The sequence below is a fragment of the Camarhynchus parvulus genome, chromosome 2, assembly GCF_901933205.1.
Source record: "Camarhynchus parvulus chromosome 2, STF_HiC, whole genome shotgun sequence".
NCBI classification, from domain to species: Eukaryota; Metazoa; Chordata; class Aves; order Passeriformes; family Thraupidae; genus Camarhynchus; species Camarhynchus parvulus.
In genome coordinates, this window is record NC_044572.1 from 63,225,528 (window position 1) to 63,244,659 (window position 19,132).

General features: G+C 41.3%; 1 protein-coding gene across 1 annotated transcript; it reads left to right on the plus strand.

Annotated features, from left to right (window-relative positions):
* The first annotated feature begins 427 nt into the window (after positions 1–427).
* Positions 428–15,859, plus strand: MYLIP (myosin regulatory light chain interacting protein). The gene is made up of 7 exons (XM_030943521.1): positions 428–645; positions 1,625–1,815; positions 10,686–10,871; positions 11,611–11,808; positions 12,148–12,312; positions 13,743–14,163; positions 14,488–15,859. Exons 1-7 carry the CDS (start codon positions 559–561, stop codon positions 14,575–14,577), a joined length of 1,338 nt encoding a protein of 445 aa, XP_030799381.1. The 5' UTR covers positions 428–558; the 3' UTR covers positions 14,578–15,859.
* The last annotated feature ends 3,273 nt before the right edge of the window (positions 15,860–19,132 follow it).

Here is a 19,132-nt window from a genome sequence, read left to right on the forward strand (position 1 = left end):
TCCTTGCCAAGCAGGCTTGGCCCCCACATGCACTTGGAAGAGCACACCTTGCTTTTATTTAAGCGGACACAACACCAGGGTAAGCAGCTCTGGGCCGTGGCAGCTGAGGGAGGTTGAGGGGGGTTAAGGGAGGCTTAGGGGAGCTGAGGGGGGCTGAAGGGGGCTGACGCGGGCTGAAGAAGGCTGAGGGAGCCCCGCTAGCGGCCCCAGCGCGCCCCGCGACCCCGCGGGCACGGCGGGGGGCGCCAGAGAGCGAGCACAACACGGGCCCGCGCGGCCATGGCGACGCTGATTGGCGGCGGCGGCGGCCCGCAGCCACGAGAGGCGTCCTCTGATTGGTCCGCAGGTGCGGACCCGGGCGGGGCGGGGCGGCAGAGGGTACATAAGGAGGGAGCGGGGCCGGCGGCGCGCAGGCGAGGAGGGGCGCGGGACGGGCGCTGCCGCGGTTTGGGCGTGGGAGGCGGCGGGCAACGCGTGCAGGGCTCAGCCCGTGGCGGCAGCGGCGGCGGCCGCTCCGGGTGTCCGTGGCGGCAGCAGCGGAACCGGCTGTTCCCAACCATGCTGTGCTATGTGACCAGGCCGGACGCGGTGGTGATGGAGGTGGAGGTAGAGGCGAAAGCCAACGGCGAGGACTGCCTCAACCAGGTGAGAGGCTTCTCTCCGCCGCCCGCCCTCAGGGCGCCAGCGCTCGGGGCGGGGGCTGTGGCGAGCGCAGCGGTGACCACGGGGCAGCGCCGAGCGCTGGTGCCCGGCGGCCGCACGGCTTCCCTGGCAGCCCGCCGCCCTCTCCCCGCGGCGGGGCCCGGGCGCCAGGCGAGGGGGCGGCGGTGGCGCGGGGGCTGGGCCGTGCGGGGGCGGCCGCGGCGGTGGGGGCGGGGAGCGCCGCAGTCTCCCCGCTTCTCCTACGGTTTTGGTTTCTTATTTTTATTTTCCGGTTTTTTCTTTTTTTTGCCAACCCTTTCTCCATGTTGAATGCAGAAGGTGCTGCATCCCACGCCACGGGGCTCTCCGGCCCCTCTCCCGTGGGAGGCGCAGGCCCGGGCCTCGCCGCTGAATCCCGCTGGAAGTGTCCCCGGGAGGGGACAGAGTGGGGCCACAGGCGGGGGATGTAGCATCCACTGCATCCAGGCCCGAGCGGGCTGGAGCTGCCGTCCAGGTGCATTCTCGCCTTTCCGTCACCACCGCCTCGCTGTGTCTGCGGTGGCTGCCGTGGGGAGACAGACGAACAGTCCGGTCTGCTGCTGGTACCTAAATAAAACTTGTGGGTGACTGTACTTCGTCATTCCTCCTTGCCCAGCAAGTGCTGCTGGCTATGATGTTGAGGAGCAGGTATTCTCCTCTTGTGGAAATCTGCTGACCCTCTGAAGTGTCTGTCCTGAGGGTGAAGTGTGACCGTGGAAGCCCATGTGTATTTTGGCTAGTGGAGACATTTCTAGTTTATGCTTAGTGCTTTTTTTCTGGGCTGTTTTGTATGCAACCTAAAATCCGAGTGATTAAGCCTTTGTATGAAGGTGGTAACAGCAGGATTTTGTATGTGCGTTTTAAGTGAGCAGTCTAAAAGACCACTTCAGATGTTACTTTTCATTGTTATGTAGCCTGATTGTAAAGAATCTTATTCTTTCAGGTTTGCAGAAGGTTGGGGATTATAGAAGTTGATTATTTTGGACTGCAGTTCACTGGCAGCAAAGGGGAGAATCTATGGCTGAATTTGAGGAACAGGATCTCCCAGCAGATGGATGGTTTAGCCCCATATCGGTTGAAACTGAGAGTCAAGTTTTTTGTTGAGCCACATCTTATCTTACAGGAACAGACAAGGTGAGTAAATACGGTTGTAAGCAGATTTAATTTAATATTTTGTTTCCAATTTTTTTAACTTACAAAAGTGATTGCACACTGTTTTTATTTTTTTATCGTATGGTAATTTTGCTTGACTTTTCTATGTAGTTTTAAAATCTTAGTGTTTTTGAAGTTTATTGCTTTTTTTAAAGAGAAAATTTAATTGAATTTGCAACATTAAGCTTCACGTAGCTGCCGGTAAGCAATGAGTGTAATTTTTTGAACCCTTAGTGCTGGAACTGGAAGAAACTAAGTTACAGTAGCAAACTTTTTATATGGTATTTTTGTGTCCGATAGTAACCTCTGTTCTGTGGTGTTACTCTAGGTCATTCTGAACCACTAGTACAGAAAGGCAGGAAATAATTCCTCCCACAGTGCAAAAAAACTTGCTGAATTCCTTTTTGTCTGGTATTATGTTACAGTAACTTTCATATAGCTACAGGCCCTTAGAGGCTACAAAAGAAACAGCTGTCTGGCTGCTTCTCTGGCAAGTCCTCTTAACTAAATTGTCCTACTGTTATTAAATCAGAAGAAATAGTCTTCTAAGATTACTAGGGAACACTTGCTTTTACTCCTTGAGTTTGATTACCACATGAATTGCAATGGAATTTTGTTTAAATAATGCTGTACACATGTGTATTTAATGCTGACCTTTCAACTACTCTTTCCTGTTAGTTTTGGATAGTACAGTTAATATGCATGGAGCCAATTGAAATTTAGTGTCTCTATGATAATGCCAAAACCCATTTTCACTACTCACCTGGGCTTGTTACTCTCAGAATCATTAACTTAGTACTTTCAGAATTAAGACCATGAGTACAACATGGTGCTTTTGCACAGAATGTCTAAAGAACTTGGTCAGAGGCTGACAGTCTGATTTGATGTTTATTTTATAGCAAAAAGGTTTTGAATTTATTTTATCTCATGTGTAGGGGAGAGACTTTTGGGGGGCAGTGGTTCCGGCTCATCCATATGGTTGAAGTTTTCAGAATGCTGTGGTGGTAGACCATGGTTGTCCTGGATAATAGTTTCAGTTAGGCAAATGCATTTAAACTGAATTCCAGTTCTGATATACTTTCATTTAGGAAATACTTTCTGCTATCCATGGCATATGGTGGACTATTTTTCTTTAAAGAAACTCTTATTTAAATATTCTTGGTGAGTATAAAACCAAATAACAAACGGGATTTGAGTCGAACAAAAGGAGCCACACAATTTCATACCTGATGAGGCAGAAGAGATTACCCTGAGCATGTTGGATGTGTCTCTGCTCACAAAGCAAATCAGGGTGAAAATCTGAGGAAACCTCCAAGTGGCATTTTTATGCTATCATTGATGAATACTTATTCAGCTTCACAAGGCTTTTACAGATGTCTGTGTCCCTGCCTTCAACAGTGTCAATGCAAGACCTGGCAGGAGGTGGAAGTTAATAGGGAGGTTGAACTGGTGAAACATGCCCCAAGGGCCTCAAATACTGGCTTGTGTAGCTGAAATGTAACAGAGTTTATACACCTACATCAAAGCAGCAAGTATTTCTCCACTGTAAAGATGATTTAAAAGGATGTAGGTGGGGCAAGCTTTCTTTTATGTGTTAAGACTGTTCTGAAACTAATATTTTTAACGGTTTAAAAATTAACCCAGGCTTGGCCATCAGAAGAAATATACTAAAACCAAATACAAGTTTTATGTCAAGTTGTAATAACTGCCTTTTAGTTGTGTAAGCCCAGTAGTCCACATGTAGGAAGTCTAGAATTCCAGTGCCTGTGGTAAATGTCTATTCTCCTGGATTGTTGACACTGAGTTTTAGTAGAGTGGCTTTTTTTTCTACTCAGATCTGCTTGAGGACTTACATGTGCATGTAACTGTGAATTCATACTTAGTGTGTAAACATCAAGGAGAAGATTAAAAACTTGTAAACCTGTTGCCAAACTTAAAAATCAATAGGTATGTCATAGAATTGCAAGGATTAGCTGTACAGTTAAAGCTGACACATTGTTTCATCTTTATCTGCAAAGTCTTGATGAAGAAAGCGATGGGTGTCCTTAGTTTCCTTTAGCTGTTGTATCCATATTTGATGTGTGGGGTATTTCTGGCAGAGCTGTTGCCTTGTGGTCCTGTGTGTGAAGAATGCTCGGGAAGTTTTCCAGTCTTTTACTTGCAGCTTCTGATCCTGTTTTTACATATAAATTAGATGCATGTTGAGACCGCCTTTGAAATCTGAGAAGCTGCAAGTGATTCTGAATTTTGTTGATGTGCTTCATCATGATTATAATGGCAGGCGTTGTGACTGAGTGAAAAAGCAAAGGGTTTTTTCTGTATACTTAGGAACCTTTGCCAACCCTAGTTGCAGTGCTTCATTAGAGACCCTTGCCTTGCACTTGAGTTTAAAACTCAGGTGTATGTTTGTTTGTAGCAATTTAATGTTCAGGTTTCTACATGCTGTGAAAGCCGATCTGGCAACAGAATGTCGACCTCTGCTTCTGTTATCTTTACCAGCCCAGAGGAAGATTGCAGCCAATTTTAATATTCTCATACAAGGTAGCCTTCTGGCTACAGAGCACAAAGACAGAGCAGGTTATAAGTTTACCTCTGACCACTGTGGCAACAAACCATGTTCAATAAGTGTTTTGAGAATCTGAGAATTACGTGGAGAAACCCTTTCTACACTTCTTTTACAGGGTTAAAAGCAGTTTATTTCTATTCTTCTTTGGATCTCAACTTTTAGGTTTTTTATTTGACTACCTAGTACTGAACTGCACCACATGATTTCATAGTTTAGAATTGTTTTCAATGGAATAAAAGTGCTTCAGTGCAAGAATGTCATTCAAATTTAATCTGCTGCTGTCAGAGATTTACAGATAGAAGTCTGAGATGTGAACAGTGTGCTGCTTTAGAGGAGTTTGAAGAGCTAGCTGTAAGTTTTCTTTAGCATGGAAAATCACACTGGCTTGAAAAGGATTGTTACCTCTGCTTAAAGACACGTGTGATGGTCCAAGATCGAGATCATAACTCTGGCTTGTGTCTTGTTCATTTTCACTGTTTTCTGTATTTCTTTGATAGGTCGTGCAACAGTCAGGGATGGAAAAAAAGCAAACTTGCTTTTCACTTCTTTACTGAATGACTTGTGGGTGGCTCATGTATCAAATGTTGTGAAGTGTTGAATTGCAGTAAGGAGCTAGGGCTTAGAGAAAGGCTTATACTTCGCTAATCGGAATTTTAAGGAGACGTTTTGCCGGGGGTGGGGCCGGGAGGAGGTGCCCAGGAGCGGTGCGGGCCGGGCGGTCCTGCCGTGCCGGGTGCGGGTGTCCGCGGGCAGGGACCGGGAGTGGCCGCGGCCCGGGAGCCAGCTCCGGTTTGAGATATCGCAACCCCTGCCCAGGGCAGAGAGCTCCGGGCATCGGCCACAGGCTGCTGTGGAACGTGGAGCGCAGGAGTCTGGAAACTTGTACCCATGGTGCCCGGCAGCAGTCTGGGAGAATGATGGGTTTAGGTTTAAATTCAGCATTATTTGTCTTGTGTAGCACAACTGAAAGTCAAATGTTCACATGTAAACCACAAAATATGTCAAATTCTAGTGAGCCACACAGTATCATGAAGTGTTCAAAAGAGCTGTGCTTTGCCAACCTTGAAAGTGGCAATTACTGTTTTTGAGGTTGTTTAAAAGTTGTGTGATGTTTGCCAGTATTTGAATTATATTTTCAAAGTACAATTTTTGCTGTGTTGTCCAGTTGTATTGATGAGCTAGTTGAAATTAAGAGTGGCCTTGGATCTGTTGAGGAGTCAGATACATCCAACAGGATGGTTTTCTTGCCTTTACTCCTATAACATTGGGTAGCCAGCGCAGCAGTGGTGTGGCCTTTGTTACAAGGCAATGAAAGCATGTGTGATTGACATTGGGGGATCTGTTTGTCTAAGTCAGAGTTATTTGCAGTTGGTAACCTTTTATCCAGTCTATTATGAGCAATGAAGAACATAGATCATGAGGACCATAAAAAAGGAAAAAAAAACATTGCTTTTTTTAAGGTAGGGTGGCCTTGTCTGCTTTTTTCTATTGATTTAGAAATCTTCATCAATATATTTTTAGGGAGAACAATCATCCCTCTTAATTTTGATTTTAGACTACAGAGCAGTAAATGTACTGCACAGTAGGAAAGAGCATCAACCTGTGGTAAGGAATCATACCCCAAAGAGAACAGGTAGTTCCTTGGGAGGTATGCCAAGATTCTTGCCAGTAGTCTGGCAAGAGAATGAGGTCTTTTGGCTGTGCGTCTAGGGGTCGTTAGTCATATGCAGACACCTCTTTTTGTAAAGGATTGGTGTTTGTCACTTCCTCCACTGACAGTTAAATTTAGAGCTTAAATTTTTTAGCTACCTATTTGCTCTGTTTCCCTTGTCTTGATTAAAAAATATTAGTTGAAACTACTAGTAGTAGTACAGAGCCTTGATTCCTAATGCACATAATTGTCTTCAATGAGTTACAAAAGAAAATATGATCTTGTGTTACATGTACTTTTTATAGTATTTTTTTGTAGAGTTCTTACTGCCAGTTCATTTGGATGAACACTTACTAGGTGATTTGCCCCCTCTTGGAATTCCATTGTAGTGAAGTTGATGCCTCTTTCTGGTACCAGTGCTCAGTATTGTCAGCCTGCATAAATTGCTTCAGAGGGAGGCAAAAAGCAATTAATGTGATTGATATCTGGGTATGTGGCTTTGGTTTGATAGCTATATATTTTTGTGAAATGGACCATCTGCTGAAATCTTGCAACCTTCCCTTTCAACAGTTTTTGTATCAAATTATTTACATCCAACTGCAATACATTAATCACACCACATTTGATTTTATTGAGTGTTTTGTATGTACATAAATCTTAAATTATATGCAGAACGTGGATCCAAAAATAAGGATGAAAAATGAATATAAAATCACCAGTGTAGCTAATGCTCGAAGAAAATCTGGTCTTGTTCTAATTGTAAAACTGCCCTTTGTTCTTTTGGAAAGGAAGAAATCTGTCTGGGCAGTGACTGATGGAGTGTAGCTTTGGCAAACTTCATGTGTTGCCCTCTGGTCAGTATGCTTACGTAGTGTTTTGAGCTGCCAAACTCAGGAAATGTTCCACAATTGAATGCACAGGTATGTGTAGGTAGCATGGGGTTTAGAGGGGCAGAAAAGGCTATTTTGGGTTACACAGACTGTCTTTCGCACTGATGCTTCACGTGTAGAGAACTTGGGCTACAAGTGCCATGGGAAGTTCTGTTTGTCCTTAAAGTTGTCACTAGCTGATCAATGTCCCAACATGTCTGGCAGGTGTTAAGATGACTAGGAGTCACAACAATTGATGGGCAAAGTTCAGAGTTGTGGATATTTAAAGACTAAATGAGCCCTTGGCAAAAAATGAGCTCTTGGTAGTAAAAAGCTGCAGAATGTGCTAAGAGAATGTTGGGGCTGGGGCAGGGGGTAGGAACAGTCAGACATACCTTTGGTCTGACTTCACTTACTTCTTAAATTTGTAACATGTAATATTAATGTATCAAGTGCAACTGAAGTGTGAATGATGCAGAAACAAAAACATTTAGTTTCTTATATCGTGGATGAGCTTTAGATTTTCTACCATCAATGTTGGAAATGCAGCCTTTAGGGAACCTAAAAACAGCCCAGTTTTTAGTTTTAACAGTTCATTGTTCTAAAACTTGCTAGGTAAGAATTCCATTAAGTCTAAAACACTAGTGCTGAAATAATCCCTTGAAAAAAATGTATCTTTTTACTAACAACCTGACTATCTTTAGAGGTGACAAAAGTCTTAAATTTTGTTTTTATCATATCTAAAGGTTCCAAGAGAGAGATAGGATTTATATAAGTTTTTGTAAATTAGATTGTGCCCTAAACACTTCATATGCAATCCACCATCCTTTCTTTTAACTAATAGTATCTGTGACATGAGCAGGTTTTCTACAAGACAGTCTGTCAGGTCCTTTAGAATTTGCAGAATTAGATAAGGGACTGCATCCAGGATCCTGAAGCTTTAGTTTTGCTTGACTGTATTCAGCAATAAAATCACATTCTTAGGCCTTTTTCTTTAAGGATCAAAAGACTTTGTTTAGTTTAGTGTAAAAAAAAATTAAGTCTGTGTTTGTTATCAGATTGTGGCTAGTGTCATGTTGGACCTTTGAAGAGGAATGATTTTACAATGGATATTAATATAACTTTGAAGTAGTGCATTCTGCAGCTGGATGGGCTAATCAAAACCACTTTTTCTGATGTATTCATAACCCTCACTGTCTTTCAGTTTCTATGTGCCTTTTCTTCATCAAACACACTTAGAGTCTAAACAAAAAAATCCCACCAACACACACACACAAAAAAAGAAAGGCGGCAGAGAATTTGCTACCTGAACTTTGGTTCAGGCCATCTGCTCTAACAGGTCAGTGTGAAGTCATTCACTGTCCTGTTATGGGTGCAGTTTAGGTTATTTAGGTGCAGATGGACTGAATTTGCATAGCTAGTTACTTTGCAATAACTGTCTTTTTCATGTGCTGTTTGTTCTGTTTATCAAAAAAATGCAAAGTAGCTGAGTATTTGTGAGATGTTTTCCCTTATGTGATGTGAGCCAGTTACAGAAAGTTACTGCACATTAGCTGACGTGATGCTACTTCACATTGTGCCTTAAACCCATTTGTCTTCCTATGCCTTTACTGGCTTTGTAGTAATGGAATGTGATAAGCCATGCATCTGCTGTATCTGTAATTCATCTGTATTTGCAGGAGCAATATTTTGGTTTTCACCTCCCTTGAGGTGTCAAGGTCTTCCCAGCAGGAGGAGAACTCTTGACTTTACCCTGTGTAGTCAGTGCTGTCATATGAAAAAAACCCTGAAGATACAAGATTTTAGGTGTGATAGTTGTAAATGTGTTTTAGCTAATGAGAAAAAAATGTCTAATCTTTCTTTGAAATTGTTTAATTAGTACTTAAAATGACTGGAAATCCTGTTCTAGTATTGTCAGAGGATCAAGAGTGCATGAGAAGCTGTTTATATTATGAAATGTTGATTAGAGTTAGGGAAAGGTCTACTATTTTAATTTATTTTGGCCCTAGTGTTTTCCTATTTTTTACTGAATTCTTTAGATTTATGGGCTGAGCACAAAAAGGAGTCTGTACAACTAAATCTTAAAAGGCTGCAGTTATGCCCTTCTGGGCCCCAAGCCCAAAAAGCTGTGACTCTGCAAGGTAGGAGAATAGGAGAAACACATGGAAGCAGAAGTTTGACTCTCTAAAAAAAAAAAAAAAGCCTAAAGAAGGAATAACCTGCTGACAGTGGACACAACTCTGTCTGAAAGTCTGGTCCTCTTGCCACCTAAAGTTGTGTCCTGCACAGTGTGAGGACATTGGCTTCCACCAGACCCCCCCCTCTACAACTGCTGAAGGGTGTAGGTTGGTGTTTAGACTTGAGAGTGATGCGATGAAGCACTTGCATCACAACTAGCATGATGCTGTAGCATGACAAATGGTTTGCAAAGGGAAGTGTTGGAGCTGTGAATTCTTGCAGGAAGTGGACTGTAGGAAAGCTTACAGGATAATTTAATACCAATTCTGTTTTGTCTTCATTCAAAAAATTGTGGATATTGGGCTTCTTTTGGCCTGGTATCTTCTTAGTTGTAACGTTTACCAATAGAGCTAAGAAAGAGCACAACTTTTGCAAGTTCTGTAATTGCTCATGATGCTGAAAAAAGTCCTATTTGCCTTGTTGCATAGAGGAATTATAGAATACTACAACAGAATATATGTAAGATATTCAAAATTCCAATTGGAAGGAAAGCTCATCGCTTACTAGCATCTTCAACTTTAGTGATGAGAGGTTAAATACAGAGCTTCAGTAAAGCTTTTCTTAAAAGTAGATTCAACTTCATTTTAGAAGAGTAAATGTGGGGTTCCAGTGGAAGCCAAGACACATCCCTGTGGGTGCTAGGCTTCATTTAGTGAAATATTTCTTTTCTGTGATACATAATTCTCCATCTGGCTTCCATAAATATGTTGAGCCTTAAATAGTAAAAAATTTATATTGTGTCCCCTGAAGGAAAACAAGGATGATCTATAGAAGTTAGGCCAACCCATAGGGGATAATGACATGCTGCTCTTAATGTTGGTGAAAATGTTGATTTGTCTGTCAAGTAACCTATTAGATAATTAAGAGCAGCTTTTTGAGTTTTCAGCAAGCTGTCAAACCTCTCTTGGTCTCAAGTGCAAAGGTTGTTCTGACGAGTCCTTACACCATAGCTGTTGTTCTATTTCATTCCCCAGTGCCTTTTCAGGTATTTCAAGTTACTCTGTTAATCCTGTTGTTGGCAAAAACACCATGGCTTGTAGGGGCGGGGGCATTTCCAGTGTGTAGAGTAAGGCTTCCCCTCTTGGTAACAGAAGTGTGTATGTTTTCAGATGCTCTTCCCAAATTTGCTTTTGTGAAATGAAAATAACTTGTAAATCACAACAAAAATGTGAACGTCGGAAGCTAATTGAAATCTTTCATTGATATTTTACTCACTAAGTTGAAATTACTAAGTGGCCTTAGGAGTTAAAGCAGGTCTTATTCTTGAGATATTCAGGATGATGGTGAAGTGCTCTTTTCTTTTAGTAGTGATTTTAAACGCCATCTTCAGTTGTAGCTTCGTGTTTAAGAGTAAGTAAAGAAAAAGATGGAGGCCCTTTTCTTTCCCTTGTGCCGGGCTTCATCTCCTTGGTGCATTCATCGCAAATTCTTGATTACCAAACATAGCTGAGATGTTACTTGTTACATGTCTTGGTTACAGATATCATGTAACAATTTGTGTGAGCAAATGTTTCTGATTGTGTTGCAGGCATATGTTTTTCTTGCATGTAAAAGAAGATCTTCTTGCTGGTAATCTTCAGTGTTCTTCAGAGCATGCAATTGAACTCAGTGCATTGTTGGCACAGATGAAGTTTGGAGATTATAACCAGAACACTGCCAAGTACAATTATGAGGAGTTGTGTGCAAAAGAGCTCACCACTACCATTTTGGAGAGGTAAAAAGCACAATGATCTAGTTTCCTTTTTGGAGACCAACAGTATTTGTTATGCATTTAATTGCTGGTGATATAGTGTAAATGAGTAATTTAACAGTAATAGCTTTGGAGTTCAAAATCTCCAACCTGAATGTTTGATGTTCTGATTTCAGTTAAATTTTTAAGCTCAGTTATGGGGTGGTTTTTTGTTAGTTTATTTTTTTTCTTATGAAAACTCTGGTAGATGAGGAAATACAGATACATTTAAGTACCTGGAGCAGGGTATTAAAATTGTAATTATGTCTTAGACCTGTACTTGTGAATGAAGGAATTTATCTGACTTAGTACCCTTCCTCTGAAAAGTAAACAGAATTCTGAAACATCTTCATAGCTCCTGAATATCAGGAAACATTATGTGTCATACTTTTTCTGTAGTGTTTTCTTTAAATATAAACTTAGTGGTAGCTCAGGGAAATATGTTGGGGCTGGTGGTGTTATTTGGAAAGCTTTGATTACATGTAGCTTTTTCATTTCTAAGCAAATGCACATTATTTTCTCCTTGACATTCTCAGGATGTTGTGGTAATTCTCAACTATTTCCACTTCATAACTGATGGAAATCTATAGACAGATAAAGCAGGTCAGGAGCACTTACTAATCTGTTTAACTAGGTCATCTAAAAACCCACGTTAAAACAAGCTGCTGACAGTAACAGCAGATACTTGAATTATTTCACCTATCCTTAATCTTTTTATCAACAGCATTATTACAAAGCACAAGGAGCTAGAAGGTCTAAGTCAAGCATCTGCAGAATACCAGATTCTACAGATTGTTACAACACTGGAGAACTACGGGGTAGAGTGGCATTCTGTGAGAGACAGTGAAGGGCAAAAACTCCTTATTGGTGTTGGCCCTGAAGGCATATCCATCTGCAAAGATGACTTCAGTCCAATCAACAGGTATGTGTTTTCTGGAACTGTTTGCATGATCAATTTTTCAAAAATTTGGAGCACACCCCTAGTTTTCACATAAATACACAAAATGGCTCTGAGAATTACTGAAAGTGACCATTGGGATGTAGGGTCTGAGAGCAGTACATGCTTGTAATCAAGATAAAGAAGTGACCTTAATAATCTTGATTTTTATATCTATTTTTAAGGCAGCATCTTCAATCAGCATTGCTGACTACCATCAGAAATCATTGTAACTTCTGATAAAAATGCACTGTAATAGTTTGTGGAAAATGCCCTAATCATTAACAACTAAATAATCTTTCTTTTTTTGACATTAATTTATAGGATTGCTTATCCTGTTGTTCAAATGGCAACTCAGTCTGGAAAGAATGTATATCTGACTGTTACCAAGGAGTCTGGTAATAGTGTGGTTCTCTTGTTTAAGATGATCAGTACAAGGGCAGCAAGTGGACTCTACAGAGCAATTACAGAAACACATGCATTTTACAGGTCAGTATTGCCCCTAGAGTCATGTGCTGCTGCTCTTCTCCAGCGTTTGATCTAAGTGCTTAAGCAGCCAGCAGTCTAACTGCACTTTGGAAATACTCTGCAAAATTCCATTGCCTTTGCAGCCTCTCTTTTCCTCTTAAGTTCAGAAGCTGAACAGGTTTTTGCTACTTTCCATTTTGTGGGGTGGGAGTAACAAGAAAAATATGCAAAATTTTCCCACTGTGAATAACAGCATTTCAGAGTATAAACTTTTTATGTTCCTTGATACTTAATAAGCAATACATAATTTTTTGTTCCTATGTAAGAGAGAGAATGAGAGCAGTGGGGAAGATCTGGTCATTCAGAATGTTGTAGATCCTTTATTTGGCTCCTTCAGTTATTAGGTTATCTGTATGCCACCTTCCCATCCCATATATTTAAACCTTTTTACAATTCCTCTGTCCCTGCTCACATGCTCAGGATTTTGCTTCATGCCAGCAGCTATTCCCTGTCTCTGTCCTGTTGTTCTTTGAGGGTGGGGTGCTATACTCATTCGTTGGTGGGCAACTTTTCAACCCCCTTTCTTTCCTACTGTGGTGTCCAACACTGATCAGTAAGACTAGCTGTCAAACACACTTAGCAGTGTTTTCTTAAAATTAACTATCACATACTAATTTCAATTACTTCTTGATCTTTCTATCTGCTTATAATTTTCTGTCCTTTGCAGTTTGATTTTAATTTAAGCAGAATTTTAGTTTGGCAATAGCATTTGGCCATAAGCTTAGATCTTGGACCTTAGGCCCTGTGAGGCTGTAGTCCTTCTGTTCTGTTTGTGTTTTCCTTCCTGTGTTGCCTAGAGAAGTGATATGCCTTAATAGGCTTCTGAAGATTCAACTGGATCACTGAAATATGTGACAAGCATGGTTAGGGTAGCTGAAACACACAGCGGCCAATACAAATGCCTTAATTCTCTATACTCCATTTACACTGGTTCCCTTCAGAATGGCATAATACTAGCATATAAAGTACTGGGTGGGAATTGGGTTACATTACTTGACTCTATGATAAAAACTGAGAGCCAAAGACTCTTAATTGGAATTCTTTAGGGCAACGTTTGGAAATGCCATGCAAAAAGGTGTTGCCAGGCTGAACTGTGGATTAGGCAACTGTTTGCTGTTTGTTAGCATAATTCTTTTAAGTCCCTTTTATAGGCTGACTCCATTTTACCAGACACTTCTCATTTTGAAGATGTAGAGTAATTGTCACTTTCCATTTTATGCTTTTCAAATGAGAATTTTCATGCAAAGATCATTCAAGAGCTTAAATATTACCTCAGACTGTTTCAATTGCTTCAATTTCAGTGCTGTTACTTCAACTTTGGGAACAAATTACTGTAGGATCGTTCTATTGAAATAACTAACCAAGTTTGCATTTGTCCTATTGCTTTATAGGTGTGACACTGTTACCAGTGCTGTCATGATGCAGTATAGTCGAGACTTAAAGGGTCACCTAGCATCTCTATTTCTGAATGAAAACATTAATCTTGGTAAAAAATATGTCTTTGATATTAAAAGAACATCAAAAGAAGTTTATGATCATGCAAGGCGAGCTCTTTATAATGCTGGCATTGTGGATCTTGTTTCAAGAAGTGATCAAACCCCACCAAGTTCCCCTCTTAAGTCTTCAGAAAGCAGCATGAACTGTGACAACTGTGAGGGTCTCAGCTGCCAACAAACAAAAGCCCTGCAAGAGAAGCTCCGCAAGCTGAAGGAGTCCATGCTTTGTATGGTGTGTTGTGAAGAAGAGATAAATTCAACCTTCTGTCCCTGTGGCCACACAGTTTGCTGCAAGTCCTGTGCTTCCCAGTTACAGGTAAATACAGCTATTAAGTTATGAGTTACCAGTTTGTGTGGAAGGTTTGATTTTTTTTATATTTGGTGGTCATAGATTAATATGTTTGTGTTGATGTTCTAGTAAAACTACTAAAATTTTGTTTGTGGCAAACTAATTTCAGAGGGCATTCTGTTTAAATGATATGCTAATGTAATTTGTGGTGAGGCTAAGAATGAGCTCATACCCTGTCTTAAATATGGGATGATGGAAAAAGTACTGTTATTGTGTATGTGAAGTCTCCAGGAAGTGCAGAGACTCTCGAAATGCAAAGTAAACTAATTTCCCAATGTTCTTCCTTTCCAGTCGTGTCCTGTTTGCAGATCTCGTGTAGAGCATGTCCAGCACGTGTACTTGCCAACCCACACCAGTCTTCTCAATCTGACTGTGATATGATCTCCATACACACTTCAAATGCATCATGTACTCTTCAAACTGCACTAATAAGAAATGCAACCATTGATTGTGAAGAAGGCAATCACTCTGGCACCTATCAACGATCTGAAGCAAAAAAAATTACTGCATTTTTAACATAAATATTCTTTGTTCAGCATGTCCAAAATGGTTTGGGACATCTTCTGAGAGTAAAGTGTAATTGATTCATGTTCTTTAAAGAATGATCCATAAGTTTGTAGCACAGCAGTGTTGCCACAAAGCTTGGTAACCCTGGAGAAGTGTGGCGTACACATGCAGATGTACCTGGCTAAAGCAACGCAGCCTTTTCTTTTACATGCTCTAAATCCTTTTTAGTACAGTTGCACTGTTTATTTTAATAGTAAAACTTGCTTTTACACATACCAGTTTAGTAAGGCTCATAGCTTCTGCTTTTAGTAAACTGCTTTTAAGAGGAGAGATCTCTTTTTAAAAAATTAGTTCTTAAACTGAAGTTACAAGCAGTTGTGCTTAACTCAGAATTCTATTAAATAGAAAACAATTCTGAAAGAATAGCTTTGGAAAGGGAGGACAAGATTGTTAATCTTCAATTGTTGAGGGTTGGTCAGGAAAGTCTTGTGGTTGCCAGTGTCCTGTGGAAGCACTGCTATGGCAGTTAATTCACAGCTCTCAGTGGGCAGGGTACTCCCAAGTTTCCCACAGTCCACTTTTGGCTGGTGGTCTTGGAAGCTGCAGGCAACTGCTCTTCAAGTTGGCTTTATTTTTGGAGACTGATTTTAAACTATTAAACATGCACCAGTAATCTTTAAGGGTTTTGTATAATTTTAAATGCTTTCTTCAGTTAGCATCTTTAGCAGGAAATTACATACCCAATAAAATGTTTTTCATTTCCACCCCCTTACTTGGGCATTTTGGGCTCCGGTTTCCTAGTGTCTTCTCCAGGGTACAGAGAGAACTGGAGACCATGTTTGGGTGCAATACTGGCTTAATCAAAGCTAGAAAAGTACACTGTCACTTTACTGAAATTCTCTGACTATACTTTTCATATTGCCTTAATGTAGCAGTAATGTGTGTTTATGCATCTGTTTCTTTGCACAGACATTTTATCAAAATATTAAAACTCTACTTTTTTATGACACATTAGCATATAAACCTTACTCTAAGAGGGTATTTATTTTTTCACTTTGTAAAGAAAATTTTGTTTCCTCATGAAGCAAGAGCTTTGTCCTATATTGTAGGCAGCTTCTGTCTTTTTTATATTCAGATTAATAAAGGAATTTAAAAATCTTTGTGTTATTGCTATGACTGATTTAGTTCTGAACTTCATCTGAGGCATTACTGAACTGAAAACACAAAGCAGTATTTTCATGTTTAGAGTCTTGAATATTTTGTCACATTTGAGGTAATGAGGTTTTCTCAAGTGCATGCAAAGGAGGGAAGAAAACTGACATTGTTACAGACAGTGAACTTTAAAACAGCTGACATATTCAAACTGCAGCATAGCCTTCCAAATTGACCTTGTGAAGAATATTTTCTACAATAAATTGCCCCAAATTTGGAGCAATATACCTGGAGGTATCTTGCAGGGGAATGAGAGAAATTAAAAAATGCATCTTGAGAGTAGAGGGTTGGAGTTTCCGTAGTCCTGTCTAGCAAGTTTTTGATTACAGATGTGTTGGTGTCAATGTTTTGATTGGATCTATTCAGACTTGCTAACTCCTTTTACATTGTTGGAGAGATGGTGCTTCAGCACTTCCAGGGCTGTGCTGTGCCACCAAAAGGAAGGAGTGGGTGTACAAGTGTGTTCAGAGAAGACTGTGTCCAGCTATTGTGCCAGCATACAGTGGTGCTTGAGCAAATCTTTTTATCCCAAGATTACAACCAAATTATATTAGTAACATCTAATCTATTATCTTATGGCAGCTGGCTGAAATGGATTGTAAATTAATATAAATAGATGTTAATACAGAAATCTGATTTAAAGCATGCAATATGATCAAACTGTTAAAAAAGGCAAGCATGAACTCTAGGTCCTTGTAATTAAATTGACTGTATAATTAGACTTTGCTTATAAAAATAATTTCAGTAGTTAGAACTGTAATCAAGGTAGGGTTTGAAACCGGTTATATGGCAGTGGTGGAATTTGGCCAAATCCTATGACTTCTGTAACCATACCCTGTTTAGTGCTGGAAAGCTGTGCAGGCACCAACCCAAACTGTGAGGTCTGAGTGCAGGCAGGAGCCTGGCCTGGTGCAGGCTGTGCCTGAAGCTGCTGGGAACCTGGCTCTGTTTTGGCAAAGCAAAGTGTACAGCAACAAGTGAAGGCTGATGGACTTGGGCAGCTAGGAGGGGTCTCTGATCGGTGGGGGTTTGTGGTTTTTTTAATGAAATTATGTTACCTGTTCTGAGATTTGAGCAGCAGCCCACCTCTGCAATGTTTTAAATCACTACAAAAGCCTCACTTGGTTTATATGTAAGAAAAACTTTCATGTAAATCAATGCAAGGATAGCTTTGATTTGTTCACAGACTTCTTTCTTCAGAAGCAATGCTTGAAATGTAGTTGATCATGCCCTGCTAGGAAAGTTTTCCTTAACCATCCAGCACTGCTGTGACTTGTGTTGCTCAATGTTTGTAGGTCGAGTACACTTTATTGCAAGGAGCACCTGTGTCTTGTCCACGTGAGCTGCCGAGTACTGTGGAGAGTGTAAAGGAAACAACAGGAAATCTTGGAACTCCACATGCCATTTAATCATAGTGCAGAAAAAGTCAGGTCTTATTTGCTGATATGCTGTCTTCTCCAAAGATGCTTTGAATGTTGCAATGGGAGGCAGAGGGGGAAAAAAAACCCAAAATCCCAGTCTAGAAAACAACAGCACAGTTTGTAGGAGTAACTGGAGTGTGTGTCCTTTATGCTTCTTCCTCAGGAGCACTGATCACAAAGCTTCATTTGGCACCTCTCACACGTAAGTCAGCTCCTGTACCAATATCTGCTACCCAAAGCTGGTACAACTTGGCAAGAAAACTCATGGAACATTCAGTTTTTATTTATCTTCAGAATTGCAGAGCAGCTGTTGTAATACCATTGGGTGTGTGCAATGTCACTTTAAAGTGCTATAGTCTCAAATTTCCCCTACAACTACCTAAATGGGAAAAACTCACCTTGGGAGACAACATGACTTGCTGGGTCAATTTGAGCCAGAGCTTTGCTAGTGACATGCACCTCAGGAGGGCAGAACAGCATTTAAGAGCAGCCCTGTGGGGAGAGGTCTCCATGTAGGAGATCTGGAGAAGATAAAGTACTGAAGTGGTTGCAGTTGTGTGTTACTAATAAATAAGACAGGGCTGTGAGGTTCCAGACTTCCACCAGTATCTCCCTGGCTTTCATCCTCCCCTTGCTGTACCAAGGTCTCTGTTTATGGAGAGCTCGCTTGGCGAGGGGCTCCAAAGGCAGCATGTTGAGATGTTCCATGTTCCAGCATGTACAGATGTTACAAAGGCACAGCTCCATCCTCATCCTCCAGCTCATAGTTGCTCATTTCAAGCTACATAGAAAATGTCCAAATGCTAAAGAACTGTAGAATGAAGACTTCTGTATTTTTAAATTATTTTGATTTCTTCCCCAAGTGCCATAAAAGCATGTACACAGCAGCATGCATGTATGTAGAGATTTATTTCCTTGCTAAATCAGCAGTGTTGCCTTCCTAGGAGAATGCCCTTGGGGGAAAATTCTCATCTGTCAGCCTACGCTGTTTCATTTCACAGCAGCATGCTGACATGTTGATCAAAGACAGGGAAAATAACAGCTCAGATTTCCTGTGTATGCTTTTGAACAACAAACTCCATGGAGTGTTAAAATTATGAATTGACAAATTTTAGTTTCAGTAATGCCTGGTCAAACATCCTTCTGGAATCACCACCACCATTTTCAGTGAAAGAATGCTGTAGTGCCAGGCAAATGCTTCAATCACTTTGTGCCCTCAGATTCAGCCAGCTGGAGCCTGTTAAATCAGAATGTAGGTACTGACAAATAGGTTTAAAAGTAAAACTGTGGAGAGGAAAACGCTCACAACCTGGGGTACACTGCTGGAAGAAAGGTGGACTTTCCAAGGCAGAGCCTGAGCAGAGTTTTGCTGGAGGAAGCTTGGGTGGAGGCTCCCCCTATGGGGTCCAGGGCTGTGGCTTCCCATGGGACAGGTGGCCTGATAGGAGCGCCACTGACCCTTAGCAAGAAGGGCTGGGTGGGATGCAGACTAGGAGAGGCAGGAGAGAGCCAGGCAGGATTGGGGGCATGCTGGGGCTGGCAAGCCACTGCCAGGCCAGTAATTCCCCAGGGCAACTCCCAATGAAGCATTCTCCAGACAGGCCACAGCCAAACCTCCCAGTCTGCAAGGAGCCATGAGCATCACACAACTGCAAAGGTAAACACCAGCTGGGACCCCATGGTTCAACATGAGCTTCAGCAGTACTGGGTGGTAAAGCTACCATGGTTTCTGGGTCTCCTAGTTCCTGCAAGGGGTGGTGTGAGCTAGGAAGAGGCACCAGGAGGAATGTTGAGGA